The 20,772-nt window shown below is 37.2% G+C and overlaps 1 protein-coding gene and 1 pseudogene across 2 annotated transcripts in view; both read right to left on the bottom strand.

The window, feature by feature from the left end:
• Positions 1 to 261: 261 nt before the first annotated feature.
• The window catches only part of SRD5A1 (steroid 5 alpha-reductase 1), a 54,873-nt gene continuing 34,362 nt past the window's right edge, over positions 262 to 20,772 (bottom strand). The window contains exons 4-6 of one of the 2 annotated variants that reach the window (XR_011166212.1): positions 16,397 to 16,547; positions 7,132 to 7,266; positions 262 to 750 (exon numbers count right to left, since the gene is read on the bottom strand). Coding sequence is in view for 1 of the 2 variants with exons in the window: in XM_069076877.1 (XP_068932978.1) it covers positions 684 to 750; positions 16,397 to 16,547 (218 nt within the window). In the remaining variant the exon portion in view is untranslated. The remainder of the gene's footprint in view (positions 751 to 7,131; positions 7,267 to 16,396; positions 16,548 to 20,772) is intronic. The other variant, XM_069076877.1, reaches the window with a different exon arrangement.
• LOC138152855 (securin-like) lies at positions 16,559 to 18,336 on the bottom strand (annotated as a pseudogene).

The following is a 20,772-nucleotide window of genomic DNA, read 5'->3' as shown; positions in this document are numbered from 1 at the left end:
TTTGAATTTGGTTTTCTGGTGTCTGAATAAATGTTTTGCTTCAGTCTTCTATATGGAAATTCTTTTGAATTTTGCAATTGAGCACTATGCAGGAATATTGGTAGTCATGGTCAGTATTATAAATATTGCATTTGTACTACAAAGTGTTTTGAAAATTACTCCTTTGTAGAATAGTTTATCTGATATGCAAATACAAGAAAACAAAAGGAAGGAAAAATCTTTTAACTGGAAGCATTTGCTTTATGAAGACCAAGGCACAGGTATAGTTAATAAACTTTTATTAAGTGCTAACTATGTGCCAGGAGTTGTTAACATAACTAACTCTACTATCTAAGCATTGGTTATACAAGAAAGGCAAAAATCAGTGCCTCCTCTTGAGGAGCTCACAAAGTGAAGTTGCAACAACAAACTTTGCAAAACTAGTGTCCTCAAAAATAATTAGAACTCAAAGAGCCTGAGACTACAACCTTTGTATTCAGTTTTAGGAATACTCTGCTATTCTGTCTGGACTGTTATTCAAACTTATGTAAATTTCCTCAGGAAAATTTCTTAGAAGATTCTTTGAAATATTATTCAGGAAAAATAGAGTTATATATATTTATATATGTATACATATGTTCCCCAGAGAAAATTATGCAAATCCTTGAAGTTGAAGATAGAAGAAAATTTCATTGATGATGTGCTTAATATAAAAATGGAATTATGATTTTCCTCAATTTTGGATAGTCTTCAAATTTCTCCAGGTACCACCTTAAAAAAAAAGAAAAAATTATTTTTTTAAAGGAAAAGAAACAATTTTCTCTAAAAATCTTTAACCAGGTGTAATGGTAATGGGAATTTGAAGATCTTCCCTGCCCCTTAATAAGCCAAATATAATCACTTGGAGCCTGTGGTGGGACCAGTTTGCTGAAGGGTGGAGCAAAGCTGAGAGAAATCTGGGAGTCAGAGCAGCTAGTACGGTGGGGGAGAGAGGACACAGGCAAGGAGATAGCTAGGACTGGATTGTGAATGTTTGTGGTAACGCTTTGTGATGGTGTTGCTTCCTGCAGTGATAAGATGTATTAACTTCTTTGTTGCTACGATGGATTTGGCTTTCTGGTTTCTGAGTAAATGTTTTGGTTCTTCTTATATATGAAGAGTCTGTTATATTTTGCAATTTAGAAATATGCCACCATATTCATAGTTGCTGTTGGTGCTATGAATATCACTTTGGTGCTACATTTAGTGACAAGGATGGAATCCCAAGGTATCAGATCTCTATTTGGAGTCGGAAGGACTTTAGAGGAAAAAATAGATATCCCAGGATGGGAGGATTTACCTTATTCCTCCCTTGCAAGGGAATAGGCTAAAAGCACCTGACAGTGTAAAAACTGGGAATCAAGGCTAAAGAAGGGAGAACCTAGAGATCTGGAAAACCATTTGCAAGGAACATCAATAAAACCAGGGAAAGAACTGGCAGGAGTGTGTAGAAGAGGCTGGGTTTTACTAACAGGTTACTGTATTATATGTAAAAGTAGAGACAAATTGCTGCAGGAGAAAGCTCAGATGTAAAGGAAGTTAGCTGATTTGTATGAGAAACTTTGTGTGTTACAGCATGTGGGCTCTCCTTCAGAAGAACAAGCTGGAGAGTTTCAGGTAGCAGAAGAGGGGGCTGTTGTGGGTTTGGCTCAGAAAAAGAAGAAAAAACTAACAAAAGGAAAGTGCATGCAACTCAACTCAGGGACAGGCCGAGTCTAGTTGCCATGTTGATGACTACCAGGAGAATGTGTGGGAGGAAAATGAAACAAAGTTAGGTGAGGAGACTTTTATGAGGCAGACATTCACCCCATACTGAGAAAAAAGCAAGAGAACCAGAAAGGAAATACAAGCTTCAGGGAGATAATTGAGGATTTCACTCATCAGGAGGTCATTGATATAGTAAGTCAATTCACCCAGAGGATGGGAGAATTGTTGGTATCACGGATGGTGAGAATTAGTGATGAAGGGGCCGCAGGGGTATTGGTAGATAGCATGAATAGCTTGACGTTTATAGGTATTAGTCAGAATCCTTTTGCACAGCAAGCTTTTAGAAATTTTCATATGCAAGGAGGTAACAACATGATCAATCTGTTAGCTTTAGCTGGTGATGGATGCGATAAAATGTATCCCACTGATTCTATGTGGTCTAGTGGAGAGACACTGGTACTTGCTTAGGGACTGTATCAGAAAGTTAAAGGAGGGGGTAATGAAAACTGCTATCATGGTCAGAGACACAAATGCATCTATCATGATATCCCCTTAGCAGTTTCTGTTAGAAATGCCATAGTGAAGATGGCTCCTCCTGCTTATAAGCACCTAATTCTGACTCTACTAATTGAGGAGATAGGGTACCCTCTTTTGGAGATGCAGGATAAGTTTTCACAGTTCATTGATTTAGGGGAATGGGAAAAAAAGATAAATTTCGTAAGAGAGAGAAGAGCAAATAGCAGATTCAAAGTCAGAACATACTGACAAGAAAAGAATTGTTTACTGCTCTATTGAGAACAGGGGTAGATTTTGGAAAAACAGATGGCATTCCTATATGAATGAACTATACAAAATACCTAGAAAAGGGGATTAATATTAGACTGAGAATGCTCTCTCCTCCTTTCTGCTGTGGCTGCCATTGGGGCTACAGTAATGCCACAGCCACAGCTATCTGGTACCCCATGGCCACGGGCCTCAACAAGGGCCACAAAGTTACCAAAAACATTTTAAAGCCCAGACGCTGCCGCAGCCGTGGGCATTTGACCAAATACACAAAGTTTGTGAGAGATATGATCCAGGAGGTGTGTGGATTTGCCCCTTATGAAAGGTGGGCCACAGAATTGTTAAAAGCCTCCAAGGATAAGCAAGCCCTTAAGTTCATCAAAAAAAGGGTGGGAACTCACATCTGAGGCAAGAGGAAGAGAGAGGAGCTCAGCAATGTCCTAGCTGCCATGAGGAAGGCTGCTGCCAAGGACTAAACTGGATTCTACCAACCTTCCCCACTTATTCAATAAAGATTTAACAAATAGAAAAAAAATATTAGACTGAGCAGGGAAGTAAGAAATGCCCCTATAGATCCTTCTGAAACATTGTATCTAAATTTGTCACACCTGCAGGGAGAATAGGAAATTGGCCAGGTCCCAGCTCAGATGAAACAAAATATACCTCTAACCAGAATGATGACCCCAAAGCTGCAAATTAGAAAACAGTAAACAACAATGAATGAGGTTATGATAGTAGATTCATGGACTCCAGAAGCATGGTTGACCCTACATCTACCCTGCTTCTGGTTACTGTCTCCTTGTTTCTTTTTTATTTTTTGTCTATTAAACTTATTTGCTAGATTTGTTTTCTGCAGGCTTAATACCCCTGAATAGCTTAAATCAGATGTCAGCCCTTGTCCATGACTGTGATGTGTCACCACTGGACCTGTGTAATGGCAAGCAAACAAGTACTTAAGCACCTTGTTTCAGTTGAGCCTTGCCCATGATGATGTCTTTGTTAAGAAACAGGTGAAACCCATAGTGGGAGGGACTTTCAAAAGACAGGGACAGGAAGGAAGGAAGAGGTGGGCAGAACAGGGAGGAGCTAATGACCATATATAAGGAGAAGCCCAAGCTGGGAAAGAGCAGAACTGAGAAGGGAACACTTGTGGTGGCAGAGTTGATAAAAGAAAAACTTGTGGTGTCCTGGCACTCTGTCTGTTCTGTCTGTGTTGATTTGTGTTTGCAATACTTTGTACAGAAGCTCTGGGACCTTAATGGAAGCCCTGGAAGAGGATTTTTATTTTTTAAGCAATTGTGGTTAAGTAACTTGCTCAAGGTTACACGGCCAGGTGTTTCTGGGTGGGTGCTAAGTGTCTGAGCCCAGGATTCGATCCCCAGGTCATCCCAACACTGGAGCCAGTGCTCTTACTCACTGTTCTACCTGGCCTCCCCATGAAGAGGATTTTCTTGTAGTCTGTTTACAGAAGTCTTGGAGGAGGGTTTTGAGGTCCTGGGACTATACAGAAGATTTGTATTGAGTTCTCAGACTTTGTGGGTCTGTGTTGATTTCACAAGACAGAAAGTGAATTGATGATGGTGCCAGCAATGTGTATGAATATTGTTTTGGCTCTGTTAAGCTTTGTCTTCCCAGAAACAGAAATTGTGAAAGACTTGAGGTGTATTGGACACTGTGAACTTCAGTGTGGAACAAGAACTGGACGAGTAATTGGGCAAGGAGCTGAGAACTGCCTATCTTTAAATCCAGGTGACAGCCTTTTCTCACTGGCTCCACCCTAGACGGGAGCTGAGCAAGCCTTTTCTCCTGGCCTGGGGGGTCAGTGGGGAACGTTGCTGCTGCTGCCACCACCTCCACCTCGAGCAGCAGCCAGAAATATGGTGGGCCAGAGTGGTGCTATCGCTGCCGGCCTGTTCGGGGGACCTCTTCATAGGCTATTGTATTTACTTTGACTGCAAGAGACTGAGAGACTCCAACTTCAAGAACAGGTTCTTGGAAAGAACTAGAAGTTTGCTAAAGAGAGAGCTGGGCTTTCCAAGTTACCTGATCATATCACTAATTTCATTTGTTGCTAATGCAGTTGTAAGATACATATGACATTACACTACTACATGTTAAAAATACCCAGTGCTCATTTTTGAAAAATAAAAGTTAAGGCAATAAAACTAAAATAAGCATTCCACGTTAGAGAGCTAACGGGTGGATTTGGTTTATCCTAGTAAATTTTGTAGTATGATAGAAAACTGTTAACTTTTTTAAAATTTACCAAAGCTAACAAGCTGTGAAAGTCATTGGATGTGAAGTATTTCCTATTCATAAAGATAATCATGGATACACTTAGGAGGTATTTTTGGTATATAGAACAACAGCTATCAACAACTCAGAAGCCCTTGGGGCGGCCAGGTAGCACAGCGAGTAAGAGCACTAGCTCCAGTGTCGGGATGACCTGGATCAAATCTGGGCTCACATACTCAGCACCACACCCAGAAATAACAGGCCGTGTAACCTTGAGCAAGTTACTTAACCCTAATTGCTTTTAAAAAAAAACAACAACAACTCAGAAGCCCTTTGAAAATTATTACTAGTCTTGGATATTTATCTTGCAAATAGTTATTGGAAAGAGCACTGAATCAAGAAGCTTACATTCTAGTTCTGTTCTGCCACTAACAGCTGTGAGTGGTGTAGGACAGACTCCTTTATCACAGAACTGTTGTAAAATGAGAGAGTTGTATTAAATAACGAGTTATTTTCATCTTTAAGATTATCTTCCTCAATGTCAAAGCCACATAGTTTTGGTGTATTTTTCATACACGTTTGTCTTAACCAGTTACAAATATTAATTACATGTTCCAAAATTGTTTCCTTAGCCTATTACTATTGCCTGAATTTTTCTTTTTAATTTAAAAATCAGTAGTGAAGAAAAATTTTCTGACAGTTGGCTATCCAAAAGTAGAATAGTGGGTTATCTCAGGATACTGTGAATTCCCCATCATTGAAAGTCTTTAAATTGGAGACTGTATGAACTTTTTGGAATTCCTTTTCATGTATGTGTTGGATTAGATTGCTAAGGTGAAGTCTCTTCCAACCCTGATAACAGTGTCAATTTAGAGCAAGTTTAACTTACCCCTTACTTCTTTGCATTTATCTCCATGGTCTTCATTAATTTCTCCTCCTCTATACTTTCAAATTTTTGGTTTATTTACTTTTTTTGAACATTGAAACACTGGTATTTGACATAGTGGATGAAGGCTTTTCCAGAGGAAATGAGCTGATTGAGCTCTTTTTTCTATATATAGGCAAACCAATATCTGGTACATATTGGGATATTCTAGACTGAATATTGTCTTAGGTCTTTTTGAACAATAGAGTGGCCCCAATAATATGCTATGACCTGTTTATAAAAATTTTCTTTAAAAAAAGTCACATGTTCTCAGTAGCATTGAGATTTTATTCTATAATCTCCTCTAGCTTTATAATATTAAGAAACAAAAATCTTAAAATGATGATTTGGTAACTAAAAGTGGGGGAGAAGGGAGACCATTCTGCCAAGGGGAATAAGACTCTTATGGAGCTCCTCTGGCTTGCTGATCTGAGCATATTAAAGAAGTGCTGTGAATAGGCTTCAGACAATTAGGGGAAAGGGGTTGCTACTGAGAGCTAAGACAAGGAAATAGCAGAGCGTAAGCATCTTTGGAAGAAATGAGGTATCATAGAAATACTAAAGTGGAGTAGACTACTTAGACATTGAAGGAAAAGAAGAAAAATCTTGGGGAAATTGCTGATCTATAGTGGTGGAGTTTCTGTACCAGGAGTTCCCTACACTGATAGAATCAGAGATCTGGATCAAAAAACCAACCCTATATTTATAAACCATCCAAACACCTATAAGTGAAAGGAAGAAGGCAAGAATGGGATAAACTTGGATACAGGAAAGTAAAGGATTATCCATGTTCTTTTGACATCAAGGCCCAATAAAAATATAAATTTGCATTTGTTATTTCTGATCCTAAAAGGTATATAAGTTAAATTGGGCTCCTGTGGTGAGAAATTTTTTAGTAAACTAGTAATGGGGATGTTTTCCTTATTTCTTGTTTATTCATTGAAAGAATGAAAAGTGGATTTTTTTTAAAGCAAATCAATTGTATTTTGGGGGGCGAGTACAAATTTTTTTTTAATTTTTAATTTTTTTGCCTTTTGGAGGGCAATTGGGGTTAAGTAACTTGCTCAAGGTTACACAGCTAGTATTTTTGTATGGGTGTTAAGTGTCTCAGGCCGAACGGAACTCGGGTCCTCCAGACTCCAGAGCTGGCGCTTTACTCACTGCACCACCTAGCCGCCCCGCAAGTACAAATTTTAATGCTAGTTACACATGGCATTAGACAGTTAAGTATCTTTGGTCAAAAGCTTGAAGGGGGAGAATGGTGTTCTGAATTTTTTAGATGTCTACCTGTAGGACTGGTCCATATTCTCTTCCTAAAGGATTTTATCTTATTTGAAACCCCCAGTCCATTTTGGTAATGTCAAAGCCTATTATGGTCAAGTGAATTGAATGTGCCCCTTTCTTATCCCCACTAACCCCCTTTAAGAAAACATTTAAGAAAAAATTGTGTTGAATATACACACCTGCATAAAACCTTTGGAAATGGTCACAAGCTTTCAAAAGTGGAAAGGTTTCTTTGTATGGACAAATGTTATTGATCTGTTTAATAATTTCATACTTGGTGTAAAACATCAGGAACATTTTGCACATGTGTTTACCTGAAGGTAGCAGAGTTATTCTATCAGATGATTTTTAGCAATTACCCAAATGGAGTATAATTTTACCATCATGCTTAATTTTGTTCCATTTTTGTTACCTTTTTAATTCAACCTGTGAACAAGGGTGTTGCTCAGAATATAAAATGTTATAGAAATTTCAAGAATGTTTATTACATAGGCAAGCACTATACAGAACTTTCAGTCTTATAAAAGATGATTTTTTTTAATGTTGCTTGTGCCTCAAGGTGTTAAAAAGTGAAATATTAAAGGGCTTGGATAAAATTTGTGGGAAAAATAAATAAATCCAGGTGACAGTTGGGTAAATTCAGGCAAAAGCTGGGACCATGGAAGAGGAACCATGGAATCTAAGAGCCAGCCTTGAGTCAAGAGGAAAAGACCTCTCCCTGGGTATTTAGTGCTGACTGAGAAGATCATAATTTACTGTGGCCTAGGAGTGGGAGAACTTTGTACTCTGTACCTTGTACCTCTTAAGGATGACTGAGTTAAGGATGATTGGAAACTAATCTCCAATCTTGAAGAAAGACTTTTTGACTGAGAGATTAAGACAATGTGACCTAGGGGTGTATAATGGGAATGGAATTTGAAGATCGTCCCTGCCCCTTAATAGACCTAGGGTGGAGTTTGAAAACATCCCCTGCTGTGAAGATAAATTCTGCCCCACTGATAGGCTGAATGTAGTCACATGGAGCCTGTGGTGGGAAGAGTTTCATGAAGAGAAACAGTGCACAGGAAGCTGGTTGAGAGCTAGTCAGATGTTGAGGGAGAGAGAGGATGCTCATTAAGGAGGTAGAGAGGCTTTGTGAGTAAATATTGATCTTGTATTGGTTTGTGGGAAGGCTAAAGGATGGCAAAGCTCTCAGCATTATTATGGCCTCTGAATATCTTTGGTACTATGATGGAATTGGCTTATGGGTTTTGGGATTCGGTTTCCTGGCATCTAAATAAATCTTTCAGATTTATCTTCTATCTGGAGAGTTTGGCATATTTTGCAATCAAACATCATGTGATATTTATAGTCACAGTCTTTTATCGTGATCATGGGCACTGTAAATATTGCATTGGCGCTACAGGGTGGAGAACTTTGACCTTTGTACTTTGTGTCCCTTAAGGAGGCTTGCTCCTTAAGGATGACTGAGTTAAGGACTTAACTGAATGATTGTATTTTGTGTCCCTTAAGGAGGCTTGCTCCTTAAGGATGATTGAGTTAAGGACTTACTGAAGGATATCTTTTGTTTAAAACTATGTGGCCACTTTGGTGAAAACTATGTGACCACTTTAGTGATAAGTGGTTATGTTTTAACATTGTGAATGCTGTACTTTCATTTCTGTGAATGTTTTCCTTTAGTTTACTGCTGAATAACTAGAGAATTCACTTTACTATGTGATCAGGACCTTAAAGATATTCATAGCAGCAGTCCTCTGGAAAGCTGTTTATGCTAGGCTTTACAACCTGGTGTTGACCAAGCTCCGGATGCCAGCTAAAGAACAGACCTCTCAGATGGGACCTCTTGGGGCAGGGGCAGCTCTACATCCAATTTCAGCAGGAAGTAGTTATTGGAAGAAGAAATCTTCACCCCTTACCCCAAGATTTTGAGCCCCATTCATCCAAGGGGGGAATGAACCCTAAGATATTGTTTTATGTGCTTATTTTGTATTATCCCTGTTATATTGTTGTAAAATTCTATTGACACCAGTTACCCCTAAACTCCCGTTAACCTACGTAATGAAATGTATCGTTAATGTATTTTTGCTATGTAAGGGATATGAAAGATCTTGGGGCCAAATGTTATGGTAATAGGAATCTGAAGATATTCCTTGACCCATAATAGGTCTAAGGGAATTTGAAGATCTTCCATGCCCCTTAATAGGCCAAATATAATCACATGGAACCTGTGGTAGGAAGAGTTTGCTTAATGATGGATCAGAGTTGAGGGGAAGCTGGGAGTCAGAGTAGCTAGTATGGTGGGAGAGAGAGGATGTAGGCAAGCAAACAGCTAGGACTGGCTTGTGAGTGTTTGTGGAAAGGCTTTGTGAGGGTGTTGCTTCCTGCAGTGATAAGATGTATTAACTTCTTTGTTGCTATGATGGATTTGGCTTTGTGGTGTTGGGACTCAGATTTCTGGTGTCTGAATAAATGTTTTGCTTCTGTTTTCTATATGGAGAGTCTGTTATATTTTGCAATTCAGAACTATGCCAGCATATTCATAGTCACCATTGATGCTGTGAATAACATGTTGGCACTACACCAGGTACTTCAAAAATAAATGCAATTGGGCATATGATTTTGTTCTTATGACAGCAGAATAAAAAATTGGCTTAAATAGATTTTTCTACTAAGCTAGTACCTAGGATGGCAGTAAAATGACTAGAATAATTTTGTTTATGAAATGGGCTATCAAATATATTTTGTTATTTAAAAGAGATAACCAATTTCATTTATTTTGATTTCAGCAAAATTGTTGATCCTGTCTCATATCTCTATTTTTATTGCCAGCACTTAGCAGAGTGTCTAGCAGGCACATAATAACTAGTTACTAAATGTCTGTTGATTGGTTCTTATTGATCAACACAGTGGGAAGATAGGACCTCCACCACAGAGCTGAAAAAAAATTGCCCAGATGTTGGAAAGCTGGGCTGGAGTACAAAAATCCCCCAAAACAATTGGCAAGGTGATAATTTTTTGTTTGTTTGTTTCCATGTTTTGGTCCAGATCTGTGATTTCATCAGTGAATGGCAATGGTCTCAAACTCAAATAGAAATGGACCACTGCAGCACTTATTGCAACCACATGAATATTATTTGTGTTGTGTTGCATATTTATTTATTTTGTTAAGTATTTCCCAAGAATACTTTAATTTCGATTGAGTCCACTGGGGAATTTTGTAGACTGCCTGAGGGCTGTGTTTGACACCTCTACTGTAGGGTGCTCCCTTTGAAGAAACTCCTTATCAAAAACAACAACAACAAAAACCCAGCAAATATTCTTCAAATCAAAGTATTTGAGAGTTGCCTGGGGTATTGAGAAGTTAACTTGTGACTAGTCCATGGATTTTAGTGTCCTAAGCAACTCTAAGGTTATAAGAAGAGATAGGGACTAGATTTACAATTTCATTGCTATGGAGAGGACTTTCGAGGTGAGAAGACTCCATCCCCAAATGCATATCCACAGTAACAAAACTGACAGCCTTAGAGAGTTGCCTACAGTAGTGGTGTCAAATAGAAACAGGGCCTCTAATCTGTATAAAGGATTCTGCAAGCCACATATTGATTTAATTTTAAAATGTAATATCTATACTTCATTATCTTTTAGCTATTTTGTTAAGCATTTCTCCATTACATTTTGATCTGGTTTGGGTGGCACTCAGGAGAGTGAAGGCCTCATGGGGCCCTCTTGTTTGACACATGTAGCCTAGAACATTGAGAACCTAAAGGAGGACTTGAACCCAGGTCCTCTCACCTCTAAGCCCTGCTTCTAGTCCACTGTAGCACCAATGTAATATTTCCAACACCCATAACCATGATAAAGACCATGACCATAAGTATAGCATGGTGTTCCATAGCAAAATATGTCAGATTCTCCAGATAAAGGATAAAACAGAAGGATTTATTTAAATACCAGAAAATTGAATCCCAAAACCAGTAAGCCAAAGTACCAAAGATATTCAGAAGCCATAATAATGCTGAGAGCCACAGCATCCTTTAGCCTTCCCACAAACCAACACAAGATCAATATTTACTCACAAAACCCTCTATGCCTGGGCTCCTCCATCCCCAACCGTCTTCAACTGTCATACTCCAACTGTCAGATTAGCTCTGACCCAGTCTCCTTTGTCCTCTAGGGGCAGAGTTTATCTTCACAGTAGAGCAGATCTTCAACCCCCTCCCCCCCCAGGTCTATTAAGGGGCTGGGAATATCTTCAAATTCCCATTTCCATTACATCGACTAGGCTAAGACACCTCTCAAGGCGCTAAGTATGGCAGAAAAAAAATTAGTAATGACTGTGCCAAAACACGCTGCTTTTAGGTTAAGTCAGCATCTGAAATGTTTCAAAACAGTATATAAGTTTAGCCTAGTGCAATAAAGTTAATAACATCTAGATATTAGAAGAGCTATTATATTAATAGCCCTTCTTAAATAGAGCAAAGACTCTCAGCTTTGACTTCTTCACTCCTTAAGCACATTTAGGACCACTTATTTACATTTCTGAGCAGAGTTTTACCTTGGATACTGAAAGGTGACCAGTACTTAATACTGAAAGACCTAAGAGATATGACTGTTACTGTCCTATAGCTAATGAGAGAAAAGAGGGTTGCTTTACCATTTCTTAAACAAGTAGGATATAGTACATTGTGGAAGGTATATCCAACTTGATTATAGAAAGGTAGGGATGACACACAAAAACAAAGGACAGCAATCACAGAATTTCACAGTTGAAGGGACCTCAGAGGTCAGAAGAGACGTAGTTCAATTCATATTTGAACAAGAATGTCCTCAAAAAAAGTGGTCATCCAGCCTCTGCCTGTAGATGTCCAATGAGGAAAAAACCACTCATTCCCAAATATGCCCATTCCCTTTGGGGAAAGCAATTGTTAGGAAGTTTTTCTTTAGATCAAGCCTGTTATCTTTCTTCAACATCTAGTAACAAATATATATTCTTGAAGTGGAGAGGTCTATACACACCAGATCTGAAACCTTCTATGAAGCTTAAAATGATAGTTCTGGTTAAAAAACAGAAAGGCTGATCAGTGGAACATATTAGATAAAAAACATATATATATATATGTAAAGGAACATAGCAGCATAGTTATTAGATAAACCCAAAGACCTCAACTACTGGGGGAGGAAGGACATAACTTAGATACAAAATGTTACATAATGATTAAATTAGAGAAGCAAGGAAGAAAATACCTTTCACAGCAATGGGTAAGGGGAAAGTTTATAACCAAACAAGGAATGGAAAGAAGCATAGACCAACCACAATTCCGGTATGCCACCCACCTAGTGACAGAGAGGTCATAGACTCAAGGTGCAGAATAAGACATACATTTTCAGACTTGTGGGCAATATAAGAATTTCTTGACTATACATATTTACTACAAAGGTTCCCCTCTCCCCCCCCTTTTTTTTTCAGTGGGATGGGGATGTAGAAGAGGAAACCAGTGATAGGTTTGAAAGAAAAAGAGATCATTAAAGAAATTTTTTAAAATTAAGTTTTTAAAAATTTCAAGTCTATATTATTTTCTTCTCAGCTCCTCTCTTTCCCTCCCCAACCGAAAAAGCAAGAAAAACAAAATCCCTGTTATAAACATGTATAGTCAAGAAAGCAAATTTTCTTCATTGGCAATGTCCAAATATATCTGTACTCTAGGTCCATCATCTCTGTTAGGAGGTGGGTAATATGTTCCATCTTGATTTCTCTGTAATTGTGGTTGACCATTGTAACTGTTTGTAATATACAGAAATATTGATAATTTACATGGGTTTATTTTATATCCTGCAACTTTGCTGAAGTTAATTGTTCCAATTAACCTTTTTTAAAATTAATATCAAATCATCTACAAAAGTCATAATTTTGCTTTCTCCTTGCCTATGTATACTTCCTTAATTTCTTTTTCTTGTCTTACTGCTATAGACAGAATTTCTAGCACTGTTCTGAATAGTAATGGTAATAAAGGACACCCTGGTTTCATATCTGATTTAATTGGAAATCACTAGCTTATCCCTATTACAGATAATGTTGGCTCTTGGTTTTTGATAGATACTACTTATATTAAGGAAAGATCTGTATATTCCTATGCTTTCTAGAGCTTTTTAAACAGGATTAATTCTGTATCTTGTTAAAAGCTGTTTCAAAATCTATTGATAAAATCACATTTTTGTTGTTCTTGTTATTAATATGGCCAATTATGTTTATAGTTTAACTAATGTTAAACTAGCACTACATTCTTGATACAAACTTGATCAGGTAATAGTATATAATCTTTGAGATGTGTTACTGTGAAAAATTTTGTATCAATATTCATTAAGAGATATTGATCTATGCTTTTCTTTCTCTGTTTTAACTCTCCTTGGTTTGCTATTAAGACCACATTTGTATCATAGAAAGAATTTGGTGGGAACCCCCCTTTTCTTATTTTTTTCAAGTAGTTTTTACATATTGGAATTAATCATTCTTTAAATGTTTGATAAAATTTACATGTAAATCCATCCAGTCATTGAGTTTCTTTCTTTGAGTTCATTTACTTGAGTTCAATTTCTTTTTCTTTTTTTTTCTGGAAAACTTTTTATTTTTATTGTAGGTGCAATGGGGACACAGCAAGTTAGATAATTCCAATTTTGTTGGCAACATCTAAAGCATTATAGTCTGGAGCAAGACGGACATAGGCCTTCTTCTCTCCATCAGGCTGGATCAGTGTGTTGACCTTGGCCACATCGATGTAATACAGCTTCTTTACGGCCTGCTTGATCTGATGCTTGTTGGCCTTGATGTCCACATTGTAGACTAGGGTGTTGTTGTCCTCAGTCTTCTTTGTAGCAGACTTGGTGGTCAAGGGAAACTTAATGATGGCATAGTGATCGAGCTTGTTTCTGCGAGGGGCACTCTTCCGAGGGTATTTGGGCTGCCTTCGAGTCTCAGTGTCTTGGGTTGCCGGAAGATGGGGGATGTTTGGATCTTCTTTTTGTGGCTATGGACACCCTTCAGTACTGCCTTCTTGGCCTTCAAGGCCTTGGACTTGGCTTCTGTCTTGGGGGGGGGACAACAGCTTCTTTCTTCGCCTTTGGTGCTATGTTAGGGGAAAGGCTCAATTTCTTTTTCTAAGATTGGGCTATTAAGTACTCTATTTCCTGTCTTGTTACACTAAGCTGGGCAATTTATATTTCTATATTTATTATACTTACATTAATTCACTTCATTTAGATTGTCAGTTTTATGGTTATATAACTAAGCAAAACAACTCAATAATTTCTTCTATTTCTTCATTGGTCATGAGTCCAACTTTCAAATTTTTGATATTGCCAATTTATTTTTCTGATATTGGGATATTTAAATAATCCATTTTTTCCTTGTAAGCTGGCATATTATATTTTTGTTAGTATTCATTCATTTCATCTACATCATCAGTTATATTGGCTTATGATTGGGCAAAATAGTTTCTGACAGTCATCCTTTTTCCATCAATTGTGGATCTTCCTTTTTCATTTTTGATAAGAACAGTTTGCTCTTCTAGTTCTTTTTAAGCTAAATTAACTGTTCATCTATTTTATTAGTTTTTTAAAGCTAGCGCCCAGTTTTATAAAAAAGATGGGGTTTCTACATACATATATATGTGTCTATATAGGAGGGTATGTTGTGCATATGAATACATATGTGAATGTGTGTATATATGTGTACAGGTATACATAGACAGAGGGAACTCCTAGGATCAATTGATTAGGAAAGGATGATATTTTAAAAATAAAATTAAGAGGTGAGAGAGGAATATAATGAGAGGAGATGGGGAGAGACAGAATAGGGCAAATTATCTCATATAAAAGAGGCAAGGGAAAACTGTTACAATGGAGGGAAGGCAAAAGGTAATGGGTCAACCTTACTCTCATTGAATTTGGTTTGAGGAGGGAATAACGTACACACTAAATTGGGTATCTTATCCTACAGGAAATCAGGGGGGGAAGGGGATAAGAGGGGGGAATGATAGAAGGGAGGGCAGATTGGTGGGGAGGGTAGTTAGAAGCACACACTTTTGAAAAGGGACAGGGTCAAAGTAGAAAATAGAACAAGTGAGGGGCAGGATAGGATGGAGGGAAATATAGTCAGTCTTTCACAATATATCCACTATGGAAATGTTTTGCATAACTATACATGTATAACCTATACTGAATTGCTTATCTTCCCAGTAAGGGTGGGTGATGAGGGAAGAAGGGAAAGAATCTGGAATTCAAAGTTTTAAAATCAAATGTTTAAAAAAAATTATTATTATTATTTTACATGTACTGGGAAATAAGATATACAGGCAGTGGGGTATGGAGATCCATCTTGCCCTACTGAAAAGTTGGAGGGTGAATGGGGGAGGATATAAGAGAGAACAGATTGGGGGAAGGAGTATTCAGTGGGATCACCATTTTGGGGTGGTGGGTAGGGGAAAGACAGGGAGAAAATGTGTAACTCAAAATCTTGTGGAAATGAATGTTGTAAACTAAAAATAAACATATTTTTTTTTTAAAAAAAAGGTGGGTTTCCTTTTTGCTTTCAATTTTGTTAACTGATTCTTCGATTTTCAGAATTTTTATTTGTTGTTTAATCAAGGGATTTGAATTGCTGTTTTTTTTTAGTTTTGGTAGCTGCATGTGCAATTAATTAATCTTTCTTTTGTTGATGAAAATATTTAGAAATATCTATTTCCCCTAAAGATTGCTTTAGCTGCATCCTATAAATTTTGCTATGTTTTTGACTGGTGCCATTTTCTTTGATGAAATTTTCGACCGTTTCTATGCTTTGTTCATTGACTCATCAATTTTTTAGGATTGAGTTATTTAATCTACAATTAATTTTTTCTTTCTGCAAAGGCCTTTTAATATAATTTTAATTTCATTGTGTTCACTTAAGGAAGCATTTAGTATTTGTGTTTCTGCATTCATTTATGAGGTTTTTGTACCTCCATACATGGTCAATTTTTGTAAAAGTGACATGCATAGCTGAAAGGTTGCAAATGCATTGCTGTTTCCATTCAGTAATCATCAAAGATCTCTCATCTCAATATGTTTTAAAGTTCAGTCAAGGTCTTCTTGTTTGTCTTTTTTGTTAGATTTGTCTAGGTATGAAAGAGATACATAAAGTTCCCTTACTATTATAAATTAACTGTCTAGTTCTTCCTGGATTAACTTTTCCTTTAAATATTTAGATGCTATATTGTTTGGTACACATATGTTAAGTTCTGACATTGAGATATAAACTATGGTATCTTTAAGCATAATGCAGATTCTCTGCTTTATTTCTTCATATCAAGTTTATTTTTACTGTAGCCTTGCCTAAAAAAATCATGACTGCTATCCCAGCCTTTGCAAGTAAGAGAAAATAAGCACACAGTTATTAAGATTTTTAAAAATTACCTGTGATGTTGTTTTGCTCTGATACTTAAAACAGTGGTTGTAAATAGTGCAAATGCAATGCCTTCAAAGGACCAGCTTGCAAGAGCATATCCATACCATTCTATCACCTCTCCAGAGAAATTGGCTGCAGTAACATATTCAAATAAACCTCCTAAAGTTAAGGAAAGCAAAATAAAAGAGTAAATTTACCATGAAAATCCCCCTCACAAAAAAGTGAAGTGATATCAGTTCATGAACATTAATTATTTTCAAGTGGTTTGTTTCATTTACTTTTTTTTTACAGTTCCTACATAATCACTTTATTAGTACAAAAATGATTATAATTAACCTATAAAATAACAAGACACTTAAAGAAGAAAGTCGTAACACATAGGTGGCAAGTCAATCTCATCCACAGTTGACAGAAGACTCGAAGTTGATTCCAGCAGATCAGACTCCCATGTCATGGAAGGCAACAGAACAGGGGAGGGTGAAAGTTCTACAAGCCTTTCAAGTGACTTCTCCTGCTCAAGCATCAAGAGGGGGACACCAGTCAGTGGCAGGTTTGCAAGCTGGTGCTCTTCGGGAACATCAAAACTCTCAAATTCTAGTAGGTTGAAGGGAAAGAAATGTTCTATTTCTGGACATGTTTCATTTGGGAATGGAACTAAGGTTTTTTTTCTGTGGGAATCTTTTCAGTCATCTTTTTTGGCAGTGAAGTTTTGACCTTTCTGTTTGAGGGGTTCTTTTCTCTTTCCCACCAAGTTTTCCTTTTCAGTTGTTCTATTGACAACTCCCAAAGCCTTTCTGACAGATTTGGATAAAGCTGGGGTTGCAATAAACACTTTGCCAGCCTTGGGAGTTGAAATCTGGGCTCTTCCAGATAAGGCTTTGATTGACTTCAGCCTGTCTTTAGGTGCCATGTGAGAGCCTGGTTCTCCATTCTCCTTATAAACATAGATTAGTGTTGCCATTCTGGATTATGAAATGGGTCTGAAATGCAGAGCAGACCCAGATACCTGCCCACACTTACCGCAGCCTTAGCAAGCCCAGCTGGGCTTTGTTTCATTGACTTTCAGAGAAGATGAATTTAAATATAAGAAATCTCTTCCTTTCAGAATGTACATGGTGACTGGTGAGATTGGATAATCTACTTTTATCTTTCCCATTTCTATTTTTATGTATTTCTTAATTAAGCAGTACACTGAATGTATTTAGCAACTTACTTCAGATTTGCTTAAAGTTAAATATATGGATCTAATTCAGGTTAGCTAAAGTTAAATTGTTCTGCTTTATCAATAGTGCTGAACTGACACCAGATCAATTTTAAAATAAAATAAAATAGGACAATATAAGCCCCAAAGCCATTATCAGTAGATATGCAGTCAAGGATAATAACAAACAGGTTTCAAAAGAATTGCAAGCTATTAATAGCAATATGAAAGAATATTACAAATCTCTAAGAAAAAGAAGAAAATAAAAATAATCTCCACCAAAATTGGGAAAGATAATAAAAATTCAGAATAATCAATGTTGGAGAGGTTGCAGAATGACAGGCACACCAAGGCATTATGGGTGGAGCTATGAACCAGTATAACCATTCTGGAAAGCAATTTGGAATAACTAGTGATTAGACACTTGTGTAATAGTAATAAATGACAAAAATGTCCATACCCTTTGGCCTAGAGATTCTACTATTAAGCATATTTCCCAAGAAGATTCACATAAATCAAAATATTTATATTAACACTTTTTTTGTGGTAGGAAAGAAGTGAAAACAAAGTAGATGTCAATCAATTGGAGAAGGCTAAATGAATTGGGGTATATGAATGCAACAGTATATTACCATACTATAAAAACATGATGAAGATTTACATGAACTGATGCAAAAGAAGTAAGCAAAGCTAAGAAAATAATATATGCAAAGGCTATTTTTAAGGCTTTCAAACTATTGCAAAGGCTAGTTTCAAATGGAAAGAACAGCAACCACAAGGGAAGAAAAATGTGTTATGAAATCATTAAGAACTAGCCTGAGGAGTGGCTAGGTGGCATATTGAATACAGCACTGGCCCTGGAGTTAGGAGGACCTGGGTTCAGATCCGACCTCAGACACTTAGCACAAAAATTAGCCATGTGACCTTGGGCAAATCACTTAACCCCAATTGCCCTCCAAAAATGAAGAAGAAGGAGGAGGAGGAAGAAGGAGAAGAAGAAAAAGAAAAAGAAGAAGAAGAAGGAGGAGGAGGAGGAAGGAGAAGAAGAAGAAGAAAGAACCAACCTGATCCCAAAGAAGAGATATGTGAAGTTAGCTTCCCTCTTATTTTTCAAAGGTTGGGATCCATGGAGGTGGGACATTACATTTAATGTACAATTTTTCCAATCTGTCAATCAGTTTAATAATTTTTTTCCTCTACTGTATTTTTAAAATTTTTGTCATAAGTGAATAGTTCTCTAGGAAAGGGTGAAGAAACAAAGGTGAAATACAAGTAAAAGATGTCAATTAAAATTTATTTTTAAAAAATTCTTATAATAAAATACCTCTGGTAGGCCACTGTAGAACAACGTCCAATGTTAAGTTTCCCAAACCCTTGAAAGAGTTTCTACTGAACCTGATCCTTGAGGAAAAACAAAACATTCTTTCTGAATCTCTGGGCTAGGAATTGACAAACATTCTTTGCTTTAATTCAACTGAGAAAAGACAGTGACAAAAAGCTTTATTAAAAAAATTAAGGGAAAATTTAAAATAAAGCAAAATAATAGACACATGAGACTGTCAAGTTAAAAAGGTTTAAAACTAGTCAATAGGATCCTATCTAATAAGCCTACCAAAAAACCCTAATCTTTTAAACCTCTCCCCAAATCTGCTAACCCTATCATAGGTTCCTAACAAACTCAATCATTTAGATGGAAAAATTGGTGCAGGGCTCCCTTAAACATGGAGAGTTACTCTTTGTCATTTTCTCCTATCTGCCTAAAATAGTTGAGTCTCTAATAAAATGCCTAAGGCAGCTCCCATTTGTGGGGCATTTTCAGTGTTTCTCAGTTTCCAATTTAGGCAGCTAGGAAGAAAATGCCTTGCCAGTATGTTGCAGTGAGAAGAACACTTAATTTCACTTTTTTTCCCTTTATAAATCATATCTAATGTCTAAGGGCCACTAGGGAAAAGGTCATCCAATAATGGTTCATTGAAGTGTGTAGTGGAGCTGGTTGGGGGGTTACCTGCTGGGTAATGGGGAGGCCAACATTGTTGAAATGACACAAATAACAAAAGGGTCTGCTCTTTTCTTAGGGAATATCTTCATTACATGGTACAGAGCTTTCTGAGACTTGTCAAAGGTGCCATCACTTTGTGGTAGCAAAACAATAAAAAACACTGGAAACAAAGTAGATGGTCCATTGTCTAGGTAATAACTGAGCAAATTGTAGTGCAGAAAATGGAACAGTACTGTACTATAAAGGAATTATGAATATGAAAGAATCACAAAAACATGGTAAAGATCTATGAATTAATGCTGAACAAAATACACAGAACCAAGAAAATAATATCCAAAATGACTTCAGCAATGTAAATGGAAACAACAACAACAAAAAAAAACCCTGAACATGGTTTAATTATAATGACCAAGCTAGAGAAAGTTTACCTCCCTTCCTCTCTGCAGATATGGTGGTCCAGGTTGTGGAATATTATACAGATATGGTTCATATATTGGTTAGTTTTGTTGAACTGTTTCTTTTTCTTTATTAATGTTTGTTATGAAGGATGGAAAGTAGAGTAGGGAAGGATGGTGCAATCTATTTAAAAATGAGCACAATATAAAAATAGCATAGAAGAAAATGAGAATTTTTTAAAAATGAGAACTATTGATGAGGGATGGCTCCCAATAGGTCCAGCAGCAACTCTGATCTTTTATCTAAGACCAGAACCTGCGATTCAATCTGGAAAGAATTCAGCTCAGGCTGACTTGGAGTCAGAGTTGAAAAGTTTATTATACATCTTACAGTGGGCAAGGATCCTTAGGGGACCTGCAAACTTAAAGAAGACACAGGCATAGTTTTTAAAGAGTTAAGGCTATTCATGAGATGTGAATTAGGCTGACCAGGAAAGAAGAGGGTGGGATTAGGGAGGAGTTAAGGTGGGGCTAAGTTGGAGCTGGTGTTTAAAGGGGCATACAGGGTCAAGGGCTGATGGAGAAGTGCCCAGTCTGCCACCCATCAGTGTCATGCTTGACAGGATTGATGTCTGGAAACCAAGGTTAGGGAAAGATAATTGCTTAAGGAGTTAACCTAGAAAGGGGCTATGTACTGGAAATGCAAATTTAAAGATCTTCCATGCCCCTAGGCCAAAGTGCACCTGGAGCCTGGGGTGGGAGGCTTGTTTTTCAGTAGATACTTTTTGA

The sequence above is a fragment of the Petaurus breviceps genome, unplaced genomic scaffold (genome assembly GCF_028583685.1).
Source record: "Petaurus breviceps papuanus isolate PSGF00001 unplaced genomic scaffold, PetGlider_PUasm1.0 151, whole genome shotgun sequence".
Classification (NCBI taxonomy): domain Eukaryota; kingdom Metazoa; phylum Chordata; class Mammalia; order Diprotodontia; family Petauridae; genus Petaurus; species Petaurus breviceps.
This window is presented reverse-complemented; position numbering and strand designations above follow the sequence as displayed.